This window comes from Dendrobates tinctorius, unplaced genomic scaffold, assembly GCF_039654945.1.
Source record: "Dendrobates tinctorius isolate UK_male_01 unplaced genomic scaffold, ASM3965494v1 ptg000065l, whole genome shotgun sequence".
Taxonomy (NCBI): Eukaryota; Metazoa; Chordata; class Amphibia; order Anura; family Dendrobatidae; genus Dendrobates; species Dendrobates tinctorius.
Window position 1 is genome coordinate 27,830,183 of NW_027361733.1, and position 19,544 is coordinate 27,849,726.

Below are 19,544 nucleotides of genomic sequence, written 5' to 3' on the forward strand. Positions count from 1 at the left end.
CCAGCTTATACGCAACAGAGACCACAAGAGAGTCCTTGTGACCTACGTTAAACCGTTTTCTTCAACTGTCTAAAAAACTCTGCGTTTCTACACACAGGGTCAAAAGTCTCAAAATCTTTTTAACTTACACGTCCGTTGGGAATATAGAATGCAATGTGCACAATGCCTTATCAGCCATGGTAAGAAGAACTCACAAAATGATCCCGGAGATGGGTGGTACATGCAGGCTTTTATTTGGAGCGGCTCCAGGCAGCACCTACAGGATGTATATGTAGGGCTACACAATATAATGGGACATGTCTGGATAACACTGCACCCCAGCTCCAGCCGGGTCACTCAGGGAATGCGGCTCGTCATCAGTCCTTCATCATCTTCCAGGAGACTTTCAACTCGCTCTCTCTGGAAAAGAGCACAGTACAATACTCACATTAACCTACTATGATCGCAATATCTGGGGACAACACAATAGGACCTGGGTAATGTGCTGGAAGGATGTCATGGCTTCTCTGGGAGCACTGGGATGCTGGGACAATGCAGCCAAAAAAATCCCAACTCGTGAGAAAATACATACTATTTAAAAGAAGCTAGATATAAACCCCCCCTAAAAAAAACCAAAACACTCAAATCCGCTTTGAAAAATCCTGCGTTTGCGCAGTGTATCAAACAGCCACGAGTGTGTCATAACAATCGGCTCACTGCGCGTGTTCACTAAAGCTGTGTGTAGTAACCAGCTTCACTGACTGGCCAGAGCCGCTCATCACGGCGCAAGCGCAGGAAACCGATCAACAGTGCGCAAGGGCTGCTCCAGGATACACTGCGCAAGTGCGGGATTTTTCAAAGTGGATTTGAGTGACGTCGGTGCAACCCCGGGAACATCATTCAAATTGCGTAGGCGGCGCCAACCGTGACTGCATGAAGTGAAGCACACTCCTATGACTAACGTGTTGCATTTTGGTGCGGTCGCCGCACCGTCAAAACGAAGCATGCGGAGGCATCCGCATACATCGGCAAGCCCTGCGTACCTAATGCTAAAGATAGGGTACGCAGGCCACATGCCGACGGAGGCAGAGCTGACCGAAGGAGGTGCGGCCGTGGGCGGAGCTTCACGGAGGAAGTACGCAGCTCTTCCATACGCAAATGTGAAACCGGCCTAAATGAGTAGGTACGATATAACTATATAAAGTGTTTTTTTCCACATTATTAGACCACCGGCTTTAATGTAAAAAATGTGTTAGTGATGCACATTGCATCACTAACAACACACTGGGGACAGTTTACAAGCTATAAAGGACATGACCGGTTCCCTGTAAGTGGTTAAACACCAGTGATTGCTGCTGTCAAGAAGCATAATACCTTGTCCAGTACGGGCTCAGCTCATGAGACCGCTCTACACATGCACACAACATAAGTAAGAATTAATGCTATCTAAGCCTAGATCTAGGTTTTATATTAATTTTCTGACATTGCTTGTAAACTTTCCTCAACAAATTTCAGACCGTGACCCCTTGTTCTTGTGTTCCGTTTCTCCCTGCATTCTCCTGTTTTGCAGAGGATAGCAGCTACGGTAAGCAGACCTCACAAAGCCCATTTAATGTGAAGCTCTGAAGTTGCAGCATACTGTAATTACATCATTTCCCGATGTTATCAGCCACACAAGTGAGAGAATCTCACTGATAGCATCAGCTCATAGCGGATAATGCAGATCATGTGGCATATTTACAGTGGCGGATAAGGAAAGAAGCGAGATGGGCAGAAGCCCAAACCTGCATCTATCGCCCCTGATCCTCACAGATGTCTATCCCATTAGTTTTCAAAAGGTGGAAGGCCGGTGATTAGCGACTGCTGATTATCTAATGGAGCAGAGTCCCCACACATGTCAGACTGCTTGATAAAATAGTCATGATCCACTAAAAATATATAACGTGTGAGCCAGCATTAGATCTCCAGCTGTCACTGCTGGGAAAAAGGTCCATGTACATCTATCTGTACAGGCAGCATATCTCAGCAGGTGATATAGATTACATTAGGCATTAAATGACTCTCTTCACACAATCCCTATTACACATGTAAAGCCTAAGGATACAGGCACAGGTTTAGTATCTGATGCAGACATTTCTGTATCGAAAACATGTCTCTTGGCAGTTAAAAAAGAAGCTTCCAGAATACACTTCTTTGAGGCTTTTCTTATGGGTCTTTTTTCCATTTATTAGAATGCGAGAAAAAAAAGAACTGAAATTGAATTGACAGTAGAAACTGGTTCCAATCTGCAAGAAGAAAATAAGCAGCATGTGCATGCGATTTCAGAAATCTCATTCACTTTGCTGGGACAAAACACTCTATAAAATGCAATGTGGAAACACAGCCTTAGGGCTCATACTCACATGCGAGAAACTCGGACGAGTCTCGCACGTCAATACCCGGCCCTCGGATCGGAGCGTTCAGCTACATGTATTTCTATGCAGCTTAACGCTCTGATCCGAGTGCCAGCGGCAATGGGTATTGACGTGCGAGACTGAGGTCGGAGTCGCACTACAGCGAGATACGGCCGAGTCTCGCAGGTGAAAACCAAGCTCTGGCACCGGCACTCCGGAGCGGCGCGTGCAGCTCCATGTATTGCTGTGCGGCTGCACGCTCCACTCCGGAGTGCCGGCGCCAGAGCTTGGTTTTCACCTGCGAGACTCGGCCGTATCTCACTGTGTGTGATCCCGGCCTAAGGCTACGTACCCAGTTTGGTGAGTTTTTGACGTTGTAGATTTTCTGCATCATTTCCGCACCTATTAAGAATATTAGGCCTCATTCACACATCAGTATTTTTGATCAGTGTTTTATCAGTATTTGTAAGCCGAAACCAGGAGTGTCTCCAAAACACAGAACAGATGTCAGTCTTTCAATTATAGTTTTTCTCTGTAATGTCCACTCCTGGTTTTGGCATTCAAACACTGATGAAAAATACTGACCAAATACTGACGTGTGAATGAGGCCTTAGGTTGTGCTTTTTCATTGTGTTTTTGACGCTATGTTTGTCTGTCGCTGTCATGTTTTAAATAATGCTTTGTTTTTTATACTTTCTGGTATTTGCCTTTAAAAAAAAACAACTTTATTGATATGGCTATGTGCGGATTACATGTGTTTTTGATGCGAAAACACGAAAACTCAATTGCATTCTGTAATGGAGGATTTTCCGCATCTAATGCAAGTCTCTGGGAAAAATCTGCACATTAAACTCACGTACTCACGGAAGACCTGTGCTGCCAAGACCGTGGCAGCCTATGAACTCTGATCGATCTACAGATCGCTTACTGCGCAACATTTACCGCTGTTGACCTGTGTGAACAGGCTACTTAAACGACAGCCGATCGATAAACAATTTACCGTTCGGTGTACATTTAGTGCTGCTGGTTTGAATGTGCAAATGGACCCTTATATGAACAGTCTCACCTCAAGTCGGCGTAAGGGATCACAGGTTTTGTCTGCATGTGGCCAGGGTGGCAGGAACACTTCCAGTCTGATGGCTTCACGAGCAGTTGGTTGGCAGGAAATCAGATTATTTAACTCCTGAGCCTATAAAACAGTGTTACATTTTTTACAAAGAAAAAAGGGCTTAGTACCGTGTTAGGCTGGTTTCACATTAGCGTTTTTTAGGGCAGCGCATCGTGTGCATGCGTCCCTATGTTTAACATGGCAGGCGCATGGTCTAGCGTTTGCACGCGTTCGTATGTGTTTTCGTGCGCATGCGGTTTTTTGTAGTGCGCGCCTAGGCATGCCAGACGCAACCTGTTGCATTTTTGGGTCCGTCCAACGGCGTAAAAAAAACCGCATGGCACGCTTGCGCATGGAATGCGCCAAAATAACACATTACAGTCTATGAAATCGCATGCGTTTTAAGAGTTAACATGGCTAGAAACTGGTTAAAACGCATGGCCTAAAAAAAACGCAAACGCATGCAAAACGCATGATGCGTTTTTTGCATGCGTTTCAATTGCGCACGAAGCGCAGCGCTAAAAACCCCAAATGTGAAAGCAGCCTTAGTCAGTTGAAAAAAGATTGCTGTCAGAGGGAAAAACAAGAAAATTTTGTAGTTATGATACCTTTTAGGCTAGGTGCACACGTTCAGGAATCGGCAGCGCTTTGGATGCAGCACATGTCCGCTGCCGGCTTTTGAACGCAGGTGAATCCGCCTGTGATCACTGAACCGTGCAGAATCACTGTGTCCATTACATTGGACGGGTGATATTTATCTTGCTCGCGTCTCTGCAAGATAAATAGACATGCTGCGGTCTGGAGAGATGCATCGCATGGCCGACTTCGAGGGTAAGCCGCAGACGTCTGTGCACGCATAGTGGGCATGGGATTTCTTGCTGTAACATCTGGACACTGCGCAAGTACGCAGCCTCCAACTCGCAGTATAGTATTTACTGATCGTGTGCACATACCCTAGGGTACGTGCACACGCTGCGGAATCCGCTGCGGATTAATCCGCACGGATTTTGCAAAAACCGCAGATAATCCGCAGGTCCAAAGACCTGCGGATTATCTGCGGTTTTGCCTGCGGTTTGGTCCTGCGGATTCACTATCTCCACAATGGTGGAGATAGGAACCCGCAGCGGTTTCCGCAGAAAGTATTGACATGCAATTCTTTCTGCGGATTCAAAACCGCAGCAAATCCGCGCGGTTTTTTCCGCAGCGTCGGCACAGCGGTTTTTTTTTCCCATTCAAATGAATGGTACTGTACACCGCAGCTAAAACTGCTGCGTGTCCGCAGCGGCCAAAACCGCTGCGGAAACGCAGCGGAATCCGCAGCGTGTGCACACAGCCTTAATGGCTAACATAAAATAAATGATGTTACAGAGGAACCTTTTGAGACTTCTAATAGGTCTATTCATGGTATAACAACGTTTCTGAAGAAACACAAGTACATGCATAAAAAAACCAAAAAAATAACGGAGGGACGGTATAATAATAATAATAATTTGTTACATGGGTAACATAGATATTATAAAATTGGGCTCACATATATATATATATATATATATATATATATAGAAAGTCTTCGTCCCCTTTATTGATCCGCTTTGGTGAGTCAATGGCAAATCCTACTTCTATAATTAGGAATCCCCCTTCCTCAACGCCTCTGGCCCTGTAGGCACTGTTCCAGATCTGGGACTGGACTACACATTCCTGACCCCGTCTCAGTGAGAGGTATTTCTGGCTCTTGTGACATGAGATGGAGGAGGATAAAAGCAGGGAGGCAGGCCTTCTTATTTTGGATATCTAAAAATAGCTCAGTGGGGATCTCGGGAGGAAATGTAAAAGACATTCCAGATGTTTTAGGAGATACGGCTCAAACAATGTCACCCTGTGCTATACCATGCCGCAGGCGATAACCGTTAGCTGGAAGCAAACTTTAGGAAGAAAGTTTTTAATAAGGACATGCTTTTCTCTACTTCTTCGAATAAACTACTGTTCTACTTTATATAAGGACAGACACGAAGGGAAGACCATAATCAATTGCTGCAGAACCTCTTTGTATGGAAACTCATGTCTATCACTATTTAAAAAAAAAAAAAAAAATATATAATGATCTACAAATTACTGATGACTCTCAAATACCATCCATTATAAAATCTCATCAGATTACCAGGTCAGTAACTTGCCCTATTCTGTTACACAAACTCGTAAAAGATCTCTATCTTCCTGTAAAAAATCTGATATATCTCATTAGAGCTCAGTTTTATGCAAGTCACTAAAAAAAATGTTCAACCCTTAATTTGTCAGGATATGAAGTAGTTAAAAAAAATAAATCATGTGAATATGATGTTGATGTGGGAGGGGCACTGAAAACACAACTACGGCCCATCCCAACTGCATTATAGGGGCACCAAGCATGAATCTGAGGCATTCCGGAAACCTGAATCAACTTTGTCATGCTCAGTAACACAAGAAACGTCTAATAGAAATTTTGTATAAGGGGTGTATTAACCTACTTTTGCAAATTCATGGTATTTTTCTGCAACTCTGAGAAAGTAGCACAGAAAAAAATACATACATAAGCAGTGCAACCTTTACTTGAACCCCATAACTAACTGTGGGATACAACAATAATTTTTTTGGGGGGGGAAGTCTCAATTGAAAGTGTGGCCCATTGGTGCCCGATTTGCCACCACACGCACAGGGCACCCAGTTTCCCAGATTCACAGGAGCGTACAGACTGAGGTTGCTGTGCAGAAAAATATTTGCCCTACATAGGATTGTATACACTGCACAGACTTTTGGTCAGGGATGAGAAAGTCACTTCCACCAACTACATTTATAGATCTGCCCAGTCGAAATATAATTGCTGTGCATTTAACTAAAAGCACTGAGACTTCTCTGGAAAGCACAAGAGCTGTATTCAATATAAACTGCGGGGGAAAAAGATGAAAAACTACATTCTCTGCAGCCGGCTTTTTGCTCTGTGTTGTGTAAATGGAGGAGGAACAGCCCTTATGTTACTGCTGGAGGAACGCACCAAATAATAAAGATGGTAATAAGGTGCGTTCGCAGCCCGGGGTCCACCGTGCAAGGGTGGTAACCTGCTGCTCAGTAATGGCGGATGCTATATGGCGGTATACTATAAAAACACACACGGGTTATCGTCACCCGGTGTGTACGGGGGCGGACTATGTTGGTTCACAGAGCCGCACTACCGCTGAACATAAACGGGAAGCCTGTTTGTGCTCAGAGAGCTCGGCTAAAAGAGCGCACAGTGTACGGCCACAGAACGCTACCCCAAGGACACGGGGTTAGAGTCCCTCTAGGCCCACTGAGCGCGCGGCGTCGCTGCCACGAGCGCCGCTAAAGACGCTGGCAGTGGAGTGTGGAGCACATGCACTGAGGTGTGCTGTATCACTGGTGAGGACCAATGTCTGACTCAAACCCTGAGCTACCTACACCTAAGCCTGGGTGCTAGCAGGCTAGGCTACACCACACATGCGTACCAAGGGTAGGGGTTTCATAATGAGTCAGTCACCAGATACATTCATACGTGCATACGTCTCTCACACCTTATAGTCTGTAAATACAGTCTATCCTAGCGCATGGGCGAGCGGCCATGCGAACCTTTTATAGCAACGGGTGTCTGGGACCTTCCTGGCTTCTCGGATGGGCCAATCCGAACACGAGCAGGACCTGAGCACGTGACCCTCGATCTCCAATGGGTGATCACTCCACGGGCATGCTCAGTGGCCCGACATGAGGACTTAGTCCCTAGAGAATCTCGCTGCTGAGCAGCCTGCACTTTCATAGCTGTGCCAGAGGTGGCAGCTGCAAGCAAACCCACGGAGTTGGCCTGGGCAGAGCGCCGGGACTGATGAATCTGCTGAGCAGGCTCCACTGCGGCCGAGGAAGAATGCGAGACCGCTGGGTGCAAGGCTCTGGATTCCTGCTGTGCAGTGGCAGGAACCTAACACCTTACATGACCTGTCCTGTCTCCACCATTACTGACAAAGTCTCTACGCTATGGACACATCTTCTTACAGGAGCATTAGATGTCTAGACTAATTAATATGGAGCCCATAAAGATGAGGACCCCAGCCCAGATGCCTCCATCTTCCGTTCCTCATGGTTGGCATGAATCTGAAGGCCACATCTAGATGCAAAATTCGGGAACCGTTGACATCACCCAACTTCCTACCAAATTCAGAAAACGGTCTTATATGAAAATCACATTAAAGGGGTTGCCCAGCTTGGAAAAAAATATATAATATATGAAAAAGAGGTGAAACTTGTTAATAAACAGTTAGGTCCAGAAATATTCGGACAGTGATCTAACTGTCGTGATTTGGGCTCTGCATTAAACTATTTTTTTAATTTAAAACGAAACAACTGAGATGCAATTGAAGTGTAGACCTTCAGGTTTAATTAAAGGGGTTCAACAAAAATATCCTGGGAAACATTTAGGAATTTCAAGAATCTTTCTAAAAAACCTCCTCACTTCAGGAGCTCAAAAGTAATTGGACAAATTAGCTTTATCATAAATAAAATGTTCATTTTAAATACTTTGTAGAGAATCCTTTGCAGGCAATAAATACCTGAAGCCATGGATGTCACCAAACAATGGGTTTCCCCCTTTGTGATGCTTTGCTAGGCCTTTACTGCATCTGACTTCAGTTGTTGGCATATTTGTGGGTCTTTCTGCCTTCAGATTTGTCTTAAAAATGTGAAATGCATGATCAATGGGGTTGAGATCTGGTGATTGACTCGGCCATTGCGGAATATTCCACTTATTTGCCTTAAAAAACTCCTGGCTTGCTATCGCAATATGTTTTGGGTCATTGTCACTCTATACTGTGAAGCACCGTCCACTGACTTTGCTGCATTTGGTTCAATATGAGCAGAAAATATTGCCCTGTACACTTCACAAATCATCTGACTGCTTCTGTCTTCAGTCACATCACCAATAAACACTAGTGACCCAGTGCCATTGGAAGTCACGCAAGCCCATGCTATCACACTGACTCCATCATGTTTCACAGATGATCTGGTATGTTTTGGATCATGAGCCGTTCCAAGCCTTCTCCGTACTTTCTTCCTCCCATCATTCAGGTACAGGTTGATCCTAATTTTATATGACCAGAGAATGCTTTTCCTGGACTGGGCTGGCTTTTTTAGTTTTTTTTGATGCAAAGTCTAATCTTGCCTTTCTATTTTTAAGGCTGATTAATTATTTGCCCCTTTTGGTGAACAGAGTGTTCTTCACTTGGGTGGATGTTGTGAAGGAGTTTTTCTTAACCACTGAAAAGATTATGTGATCATCCACCACCATTGGCTTCCGTGGATGTCCAAGCCTTTTGGAGTTTCCGAGCTCACCAGTGCGCTCTTTTTTTGCAGAATGTACCAAACTGTTGATTTGGCTACTATTAGGCATCGGATTTCTGAGACTGCACAACAGGAATCCAGAGCCGTACATCCAGAAGTCTCCCATTCTCCTCCGACCGCTCAGGGACCTGCTCAGCAATCTCGGAGATCCAGGCGTTCTGCTCAGACCTGCTCTCTGAGTCTGGATGTTGCTGCCACCTCTGATCCAGCAATGGTAGCGCAACCTGCTTTGCAGGGATCCGCTCCAGAGGCTAAGTCCTCTCGCCGTGCTACTGGGCATGCCCGCAAGACGACCTCTCACTGGAGAGCAGGGGTCACATGCTCAGGTCCTGTTTCGGATCTGATTGGTTCTTCTCAGAAGACTGGAAGGTCCTGGAATTGCTTGGCTATAAAAAGCCTGCATGGCGGCTCGGCCATGCGCTAGTGTAGACCTTATTTGCTATGTGTGTATGGTGACGGATGCATGTGTCTGGTGATTGGCTCATTGGAAACCCCTACCCTCTGATATTACGAATGTGGATAGAGTGTTTTAGCTAGTGCCAGGTAGTGGCAAGCTATGCGCCACTGTGCTTACCGCACCTAACATTAGCGTCCGACAGTGTCCGGTTCCCCGGCACTGTCGTTAAGCGGCTGTACCCTGGCGTCTACGCCTTATTTTACTCTAGGGTGTCTCTGTGCCTAAAACAGAGTCTGTCCTAGCACCTCGGGTGACGTCAACCCGAGTGCAGTACTCCGCCTCCTAGCGAGTCTGTCATTATCCAGCAGTGGTCTTTACATCTACCGCACGGTGGACCCCGGGCGGTGAACGCACCTCCTATTATTTATATTTGGTGCGTTCCGCCATCCCTAACAGCTACTCCTATCATTTTTGCTATCTCTGATGGATTTCTTTTTTTTCAGCCTAATGATGATCTGTCTCTCTTCCATTGAGAGCTCCTTTGTCCGCATGTTGTGAATTCACAGAAACAGCTTCCAAATGCAAATGCCACACCTGGAATCAGCTCCAGACCTTTTACCTGCTGCTTAACTGATAATGGATTAACAAGGTAATAGTTTATTAACAAGGTAATAGTTTAATAAAGAGCTTTTGAGAAAAATATCCAATTACTTTTGGTATCTTTAAAAAGAGGCAGCTAAAAAGCTGTAACTCCTTATCCTTTACTAAAATTAGGATGTTACAACACTCAAATTAAAGCGGAGTCTGCAACTTTAAGTCCATATTGATTAAATAACAGTATCTTGAATATGTTTTGGTAAACAGCTAAAATGACAAAACTTGCACCACTGTTCCAATATTTCTGAAAGTATGTGTGTATGAATATAGAAAGCTTTCCAGATCTTGACAGATCAGTGTCAATCTCTGAAGCTCCATTTCTGGCTTTGCTTTGACACAGGAGGGCAGGGCTGTGTATAAAGGGGACTTGCACACTGCTTATTTCAACAGCTAGGCCAACCCCATTCTCTGGCTATAAATCAGCTATGACAGAGAAAGGATATGACTTAGCTAATTAAATAAGTCCTGCAGCCAGTCCCCTTAATACACATTTCTTGTCACAGTCTAAAGTAACAAGCTATCTCATGTGTTGAATGAAAGCTGGTAGTGGAGCTGCCAAGACTAGTGCCGACATCTCCGGATTGGGGCAACTTTCTTAATTCAAGTGCATTAGTAAATTTCAACTTTTTGCACTTTATATACATTTAAACAACTTTTTTTTAAACTGTAAAGACACATTAAGGTCTGCCATGGATCGGTGGTGGGACGACAATTTTTATGGTTCTGTATGTAAGACCAAGTTTTTTATAAGACAGTAGGAAAGCAGATAACATATGAAACCTTTGGACATCTAAGAATGGACAGTGTGATAGTATGAACTGGAGGGCAATTTTGATTTTCCCAATCCCCTGTGCAAGTTTATATCCATCATAGAATAGTAGAGAAGCAGACAACATAGGAAACCTCTGGAAATCTCATGGGACATTTGTGTAAGTGGATCTTACTCGACTGCACTGAAAGCGAATTCTCAAGAGGCGTATACGGTTGCGAGCTTCTGCGGCTTTTAGCTGCCCCACCACCTTCTTTTGCCTTTCTTGTTCTGGGTCTAAGACCCTCTGTTTTTGCCCTGGCACAGTCTTCAGAGCATGTTCCTTCAGTCGGTTTTGAGTCATGAGCAAAGAAGCAGCTATCGCTTTGCTTGGTTGTTCATAAGCCATGTATCTTGCTTTCTGCATTGGATCCATCTTCTTGATATCTCCATGTCCACTAGCCTTCTTGACCTGAAGGCCTGCTTTGCTATTTCCCGAAGACATTAAGATGAATTGTGACTTCTTTAATTCAGAACTCAAAAAAAAGATCTGAAAATGAACACAATGAGGTCAGAACTGGAGCTATAATACATTTTGAGTTCCTCTATATAGTAAGGAACCATAAGATGAAAAGAAGGAAAAGGATAAACTCAAACTACTGCACACTCTTAAAGCAAGTTAGACACCTCTTCCAGTAGCCAAAATATGTTTTTAGTATCCAAGCAGTAAGACCATTTATATACATAAAAAATAAGCAATTTTACAGGTACACTGACTAGTTGAACATTTTGAAAGGCCTACAAAATTGTTACGTCACTATTATAAGGTGCCCATATGTTTCAGATGGAATTTGCATACGTGTTGATTTTGTACCAACAAATAGGGTAAAAACACCCAACGAGTATATTAGCCATAAAAAATATCTTTATTACATATTTAGATTAAATATACAAAAAAAAATCACAATGGAAAACAGTGGCTGTCTGGCAATGGTTCAGGGATCAAAACATAGTAGTTCTACTACACATAGTAATCAGTTCCTCTATGAGGCTCTGAACCATTGCCAGACAGACACTGTTTTACATTGTGATTTTTTGTATATTTAATCTAAATATGTAATAAAGATTTGTTTTTATGGCTAATATACTCTTTGGGTGTTTTTTCCCTATTTGTTGGTACAATATTAGGATGAGTTTGCCCAGGTTATGATTTAATATGGGTATTGGGTGAATTAATGTGTTAATTTAGGTCAGACTGGCCGACAAAGAGGTAAGCCACTGCTAGGTGTCTGACAGTAACTTATTACTCACTACCCACTGAAAAACACATGCCTAAGCAAAGAATGCATGTGTCATTATATGAGAGAGTTGGGAAGAACAGTCGATTGTCTGACAACTACGAAGAACGTTCTGTAGAGTAAAACCAGTAGTCAGACATATAGACCGTTCAGCAGAAAAGCAGGCAACAAATCAAAGTAACACACTACGGTACGGTACTGTAATTGCCTGACTCTCACACAGGACCACAAAACATAAGGGCTCTAAAATGGCTCCCACACACTTTCTGGACACTGTACCGCTACCGTAACAATCACCCACAACAGTTCCTTTACCGTAGCAGCCCCATCATCATTTTGCAGCCCCAAATATTCCCATCATCCCATTGCAGCCCTCATCATCCCTTTACAGTCCCCAATACAGCACCCCCATCATTCCATTACAGCCCCCATCATTCTACAGTACAGTATTGCAGCCTCTTATCATTTCACATCATCCCACTGCAGCCTCCCATCATCCCGATATCCCACTGCAGCCTCCCATTATCACAGTATCCCACGGCAGCCTCCCATGTGTGTACCGCACACACACACAGACACACACACACACACCCTTACATAGACACACACACCCATACACAGACACACACTTTCACTTTCTTACTGGTTTCCTCCGCGGTGCTGCTTTCAGTGCTTTGGTGGTGCAGGAGCCCTGGGCCAATCAGAGCGCAGGAGCCCTGGGCTAATCACAGCCCAGGAACAATCAGAGACTATGGATGACATCAGCTGGCCCATGGTTCCTGCGCTGTGATTGGCGCAGGGCTCATGGGCGGAGATCGGCACACAGCTCCGAGGCTGTGAGGCTGTGATTAACTCCTACGAACAGCGCGACTGCAGTGGCGGGCACCGGACAGCGGGAGCGAGACACAACTGCATGCCCCATGCAAGAACAAGGTATGCCTTATTTTCGGGAGGGAGGCCTTATATTAGCAGGCACAGTGCTCCCCCTAGCATGCCTTACTTTCGGGGGGCGCCCTATTTACAGGGAAACAGGGTATCTAAAGTCACCTTAATTGGATTTTTTTTTAAATCCAAGTTAGTACATATCAGCCTACGCTTGACACCTTGCGGGACTGACTTAATGTCCCATACACATTAATGTTGGCTAAACTAAATAATATTGGCGGAACTGAACAACCATCTAATATGTATGGGAGCGTCAAGAATTACGTATTTCTCTCTTTTATTTACCCAGAAAATAAGCTACTTAGTGGAAGTAGCATGGTCCACTCTCTTCAACGACCACATATTCTTGCTTGCAAGCATTTGGGAAACTCAGGAGGAATAGCTATCGGCCAAATGAGAATTTAGCAGACAGCCGTTGAAGGTGTATGAGCATCTTTAGGAAGCTTGACTTTTTCACATCAGGCATCAAGAAAATCCACAGATCATTTATTTTTCTTGATTGGCACAGATGCTGAAGAGAGGAACTACCATAAGGAAAGCAGAGTCACATTTCTCATTTTATGGGATCAATCTTTCTTAAAGATACAGGAGAAACTTTCTTCTTGTGGATACAGGAAAAGTTTATGGATTTGGATTGCATTGGAATTCTTTTCAAAGACAAAATAGATCTGGATAAGAAAAAATCATTTACCTAAAGAACAATATAAAGAACTCCACTGGGACATGTTCAGATTGCCTCATAGTCCTGATCTGAAAAATACTGGAAGGAATATTTGTTACTGGAACAACAGATTTACCAGGACTTTCTTATACGATTTTACTTTTTGCAAGTAAAGTGTAACATGCTCAATATCTCTCTCCGTGTGCCCCTTGAGAACCGCCACTGAGCTCAAAACCACTCTGTATGCTGCAGCCAAACCATTTCATGTGCGAGGCAAGGGAGGAAGGGATCTTACAGTGAACACACATCGGCTCATTAAGAGAACAAAGTGCCTAGGTCTGAGTGTAGCCTGGGAGGCAACAAGCTAAGATCAAACTGGAAAAGCAAAACTAGTGCTATAGATCAGGGTTAAATGCTATCCTCAGTACATAACAGCAAAAGGTGATAGCAATGCAGCTCACCGTTTTTACTGTTATGAGGCAATATGCTTAGATAGTCCATTTCCATCTCAAAGTGATGGCCTATCTCTAGAATGTTCAATCAATTTATGATTGGGGTCCAACCCCCAGCAAAAGTGAGGACAAAGAGGCTGCAGAGCTAATTTAGCACAGTGTTCCTTTCTAACAATTTTTCCCTGCACAATAAGGGAGACCTCTGAGACTACCAATGATAACAAAATGATAGCATACCCTAACTTTACAAGGTGGAAATAACCCTTTAAATATGTTTTATATCCATACTATTAAGTGGATATTTAAAAAAAAAAAAAAAAAAAATGCTTGACATGATTTGCAAAATCCTTGCCAATTGCTAAAATGAAACAGCAGAAGGTCAAAGCTCGGGAAGACAGGCTTGCAGACTTTGTATAGAGGTTGTCGTCATCTAACCCGTCTTCCTAAAGAGCAGTAATCTGCTGGGGGCTTCCGATCCTTTGTTTCAGTGATCACGGGGATATCAGCACACAGAGCTCCACTGATGAAAACGTCACCATGACAATTTTTTAAAGGCCAGTTTGCTTATACAACTCTACTCCACCTAAAAACTCATTTAGATGTCAAGCATGTAAAAAATGGTCAGGATTTAATCATTTGGATCCGTGTTTCATCCGTGTGTCAGTTTTCACCAGAGTTTCATCGTATTAAAAAAATAAAAATAAATCTTATCCTATTCACTGCAATGTTAAAAACGGACAGCTCATGGATTATACATTGATCATGGACCCCATAGACTTGCATAATTTTGATCCATGACTCCGATCAACAATGGACATCTTCATGATTTTTGCATACACACGATTGGCAACAAAACAAAACAAAAACATGGACATGTGAAAAGACAAATAAATTTTAATCCATGAAAATCAACAAAAGAATACATACTGTACATCTGAATGAGACCTTACTTCAACTTCAATTGGCTGTATTATACAGTCCATATAGAGACTGACACCATGTCTCCTGACCTGAAATTACAGCCTGAAACAAATTGTTTCCAAGGCACGAAAGAGATAATTTAATTCCTTTTATGATGCAAAATGTATCATAAAAGCAACATTTCAGCCACCAAGCAGCCTTTTTCAAGCATAAACAAAATGGAAGATAATGAAATGAGAGCCACACATACAGTATGTCTGCAGTTGATCTATATACGGACTGTGAAATGCAGTCATCTGAACCAAGCCTAAATATAATTTTCAGGCTTCAGGATCTGTACACTGGGTTTAATTGAGATGTGGCTGTATGAATGGGATCTTCAGCATTGTGTTTTCTTAACGGGGGAAGTACAAGATTTGCTGAGAGTCCCAATGACTTCCTTAACTAAGGGACTGAGTCACTCAAAAAGCTTCTAAACACCACTAACTCAGGTTGGACATTGAAATCATCTACACAGTTTATTACTGGTGCTTTTTTCACTTTAGGGTGAAATTTTGTATACTATCCCACTCAGCATTGTTATCTATTCTTGATCTTCTTTGTCTCTCTCTGCCCATCTATCTGATGATAAGACAGGAACCCAACTCTTTATCTGTTTTCTCATTTTGGGTCACAATCTCATTAATATTTCCCATTTCAAAATTCCAAAACAAAGTTATTTATTATGCTTACATACATAGTGCCATCATATTCCACAGCACTTCACAGATAAATCACAATCTACATTCCCTTTTAGAATGTCCTTTGAGTGCAGGAGGAAATCGGAGTACCCGGAAGAAACACAGGCAAAAGCAGGGAGAACATACAAACTCTTTGCAGATGTCCTTGGTGGAATTTGAGCCCAGGGCCCCAGCACTGCAAAGCATCTGTGCTAACCACTGAGACGCCCCAATTTCTAAATTACAAAACAGAATCTCTCCTGTTTCTAAGCTCCAGTATCAGATCTTTGCAATTTCTATACCCTGGGACAGAATCCCCAAAGTACCAAATGTCAGGAATAGAAGTTTATTATTATTTCTAATCCCTAATATGAGATCAAAATCCAATTAATTTCTTCATCCAGTTATGAGTTCTCTCCTATGTCTAAGTCAAGGAACGAGATTGTTCCCATTTCAACACCCAAGGACATGAGATCTCCCACTTCTAACTCTAGGAATGGGATTCCTTCCATTTCTATTTTTAAGGACGATATTTCGATATTTCTCCTACTTATATGTCCAAAAATTGGTTCTCTCCTACTTCTATGTCCAAAAACAGGATATCTCCCATTTCTAGGCACATGAACAGAATATTTCTTATTTCTCAGTCCAAGTACAACATCTCTCCCATTAATAATCACAAGGGGGGAATATTATCAAATTCTTAATTCTGACCCACATCCTTCTCTTGTGTCTGGATCTCATTGCTTTCTAAATTTGAAAGTAGAATTTCCTCTAGTTCTCCATAAGGGGATGGGACCTCTCTCAGCTTAAAGTCCTATGCCACGATGTCTCCCAGTTCTTTATCCCAGCACAGGACCTTTTCTCACTCTAACCCATGCCTGGACCTCTCCCAGCTTCAAGTCCCATGCCAGTTCTCTAGTTCTCCGAGAGGGGATGGGACCTCTCCCAGCTTCAAGTCCCATGCCAGGAAATCTACCAGTTCTTTATTCCAGCACAGGACCTCCTCTCCCAGGTCTTTATCCCAACACAAAACCTCTCCCAGTTCTTTATCCCAGCACGGGACCTCTCCCAGTTCTATATCCCAGCACAGGACCTCTCTCAGTTCTTTATCCCAGCACGGGACCTCTCCCAGTTCTACTGTATATCCCAGCACAGGACCTCTCCCAGTTCTTTATCCCAGCACGGGACCTCTGCCAGTTCTATATCTCAGCATAGGACCTCTCCCAGTTCTATATCGCAGCACAGGACCTCTCCCAGCACGGGACCTCTCCCAGTTCTATATCCCAGCACGGGACCTCTCCTAGTTCTTTATCCCAGCACGGGACCTCTCCCAGTTCTTTATCCCAGCACGGGACCTCTCCCAGTTCTATATCCCAGCACAGGACCTCTCCCAGTTCTATATCCCAGCACAGGACCTCTCTCAGTTCTTTATCCCAGCACGGGACCTCTCCCAGTTCTATATCCCAGCATGGGACCTCTGCCAGTTCTATATCTCAGCATAGGACCTCTCCCAGTTCTATATCGCAGCACAGGACCTCTCCTAGTTCTTTATCCCAGCACGGGACCTCTCCCAGTTCTTTATCCCAGCACGGGACCTCTCCCAGTTCTATATCCCAGCACAGAACCTCTCCCAGTTCTATATCCCAGCACAGAACCTCTCTCAGTTCTTTATCTCAGCACGGGACCTCTCCCAGTTCTATATCCCAGCCTGGGACCTCTGCCAGTTCTATATCTCAGCACGGGACCTCTCCCAGTTCTATATCGCAGCACGGGACCTCTCCCAGTTCTTTATCCCAGCACGGGACCTCTCCCAGTTCTATATCCCAGCACGGGACCTCTGCCAGTTCTATATCCCAGCACGGGACCTCTCCCAGTTCTATATCCCAGCACGGGACCTCTCCCAGTTCTATATCCCAGCATGGGACCTCTCCCAGTTCTATATCGCAGCACGGGACCTTTCCTAGTTCTTTATCCCAGCACGGGACCTCTCCCAGTTCTTAATCCCAGCACGGGACCTCTCCCAGTTCTATATCCCAGCATGGGACCTCTGCCAGTTCTATATCTCAGCACGGGACCTCTCCCAGTTCTATATCGCAGCACGGGACCTCTCCCAGTTCTATATCCCAGCACGGGACCTCTCCCAGTTCTATATCGCAGCACAGGACCTCTCCCAGTTCTATATCCCAGCACGGGACCTCTCCCAGTTCTATATCGCAGCACAGGACCTCTCTCAGTTCTTTATCCCAGCACGGGACCTCTCCCAGTTCTATATCCCAGCATGGGACCTCTGCCAGTTCTATATCTCAGCATGGGACCTCTCCCAGTTCTATATCCCAGCACAGGACCTCTCTCAGTTCTTTATCCCAGCACGGGACCTCTCCCAGTTCTATATCCCAGCACAGGACCTCTCCCAGTTCTTTATCCCAGCACAGGACCTCTCCTAGTTCTTTATCCCAGCACAGGACCTCTCCCAGTTCTATATCGCAGCACAGGACCTCTCCCAGTTCTATATCTCAGCACGGGACCTCTCCCAGTTCTTTATCCCAGCACGGGACCTCTCCCAGTTCTATACGGGGCCTCTCCCAGTTCTTTATCCCAGCACGGGACCTCTCCCAGTTCTATATCGCAGCAAGGGACCTCTGCCAGTTCTATATCCCAGCATGGGACCTCTGCCAGTTCTATATCCCAGCACGGGACCTCTCCCAGTTCTATATCTCAGCACGGGACCTCTCCCAGTTCTATATCCCAGCACGGGACCTCTCCCAGTTCTTTATCCCAGCACGGGACCTCTCCCAGTTCTATATCGCAGCACAGGACCTCTCTCAGTTCTATATCCCAGCACGGGACCTCTCCCAGTTCTTTATCCCAGCACGGGACCTCTCCCAGTTCTATATCGCAGCACAGGACCTCTCCCAGTTCTATATCGCAGCACAGGACCTCTCCTAGTTCTTTATCCCAGCACGGGATCTCTCCCAGTTCTATATCCCAGCATGGGACCTCTCCCAGTTCTATATCTCAGCACGGGACCTCTCCCAGTTCTATATCCCAGCACGGGACCTCTCCCAGTTCTATATCCCAGCACGGGACCTCTCCCAGTTCTATATCGCAGCATGGGACCTCTCCCAGTTCTATATCCCAGCACGGGACCTCTCCCAGTTCTATATCTCAGCACGGGACCTCTCCCAGTTCTATATCCCAGCACGGGACCTCTCCCAGTTCTATATCCCAGCATGGGACCTCTCCCAGTTCTATATCCCAGCATGGGACCTCTCCCAGTTCTATATCCCAGCACGGGACCTCTCCCAGTTCTATATCTCAGCACAGGACCTCTCCCAGTTCTATATCGCAGCACAGGACCTCTCCCAGTTCTATATCCCAGCACGGGACCTCTCCCAGTTCTTTATCCCAGCATGGGACCTCTCCCAGTTCTATATCGCAGCACAGGACCTCTCCCAGTTCTATATCGCAGCACAGGACCTCTCCCAGTTCTATATCGCAGCACAGGACCTCTCCCAGTTCTATATCCCAGCACGGGACCTCTCCCAGTTCTATATCGCAGCACAGGACCTCTCCCAGTTCTATATCGCAGCACAGGACCTCTCCCAGTTCTATATCCCAGCACGGGACCTCTCCCAGTTCTATATCGCATCACAGAACAGCTGCGGTTCCTGTGCAGCGTAACCCAGCTCCCCCATCACTTTACCTCTCCCGGCTTTCTCTACCTCAGGACATCATGTCTACCAGCGTCTCACACTCAGACAGCGCGATCTCTCCCGTCAGTCCACAGTGACGCGTTTTCTGTTGTCAAAACGTTACCATGGAGAGATTTTTTTTTTTTACGTCCCTGTTCGATCACGTGATCTGCGGCATCCAATAGAAACGTGTGT

General features: G+C 44.8%; 1 protein-coding gene across 3 annotated transcripts; it reads right to left on the reverse strand.

The window, feature by feature from the left end:
- Positions 1–210: 210 nt before the first annotated feature.
- Positions 211–19,497, reverse strand: LKAAEAR1 (LKAAEAR motif containing 1). Of its 3 annotated transcripts, none has more exons than XM_073580861.1 (5): positions 19,361–19,497; positions 13,593–13,661; positions 10,855–11,208; positions 3,439–3,561; positions 211–399 (listed from the first exon to the last, which is right to left on the reverse strand). In XM_073580861.1, the coding sequence occupies exons 3-5, from the start codon at positions 11,161–11,163 to the stop codon at positions 337–339; spliced, it is 495 nt and encodes a 164-aa protein (XP_073436962.1). In that variant the 5' UTR covers positions 11,164–11,208; positions 13,593–13,661; positions 19,361–19,497; the 3' UTR covers positions 211–336. The 3 variants fall into 3 exon arrangements, with proteins under 3 accessions (XP_073436962.1, XP_073436963.1, XP_073436964.1); XM_073580862.1 differs by having other exon boundaries at positions 19,380–19,468; XM_073580863.1 differs by lacking the exon at positions 13,593–13,661 and having other exon boundaries at positions 19,361–19,471.
- Positions 19,498–19,544: the final 47 nt, after the last annotated feature.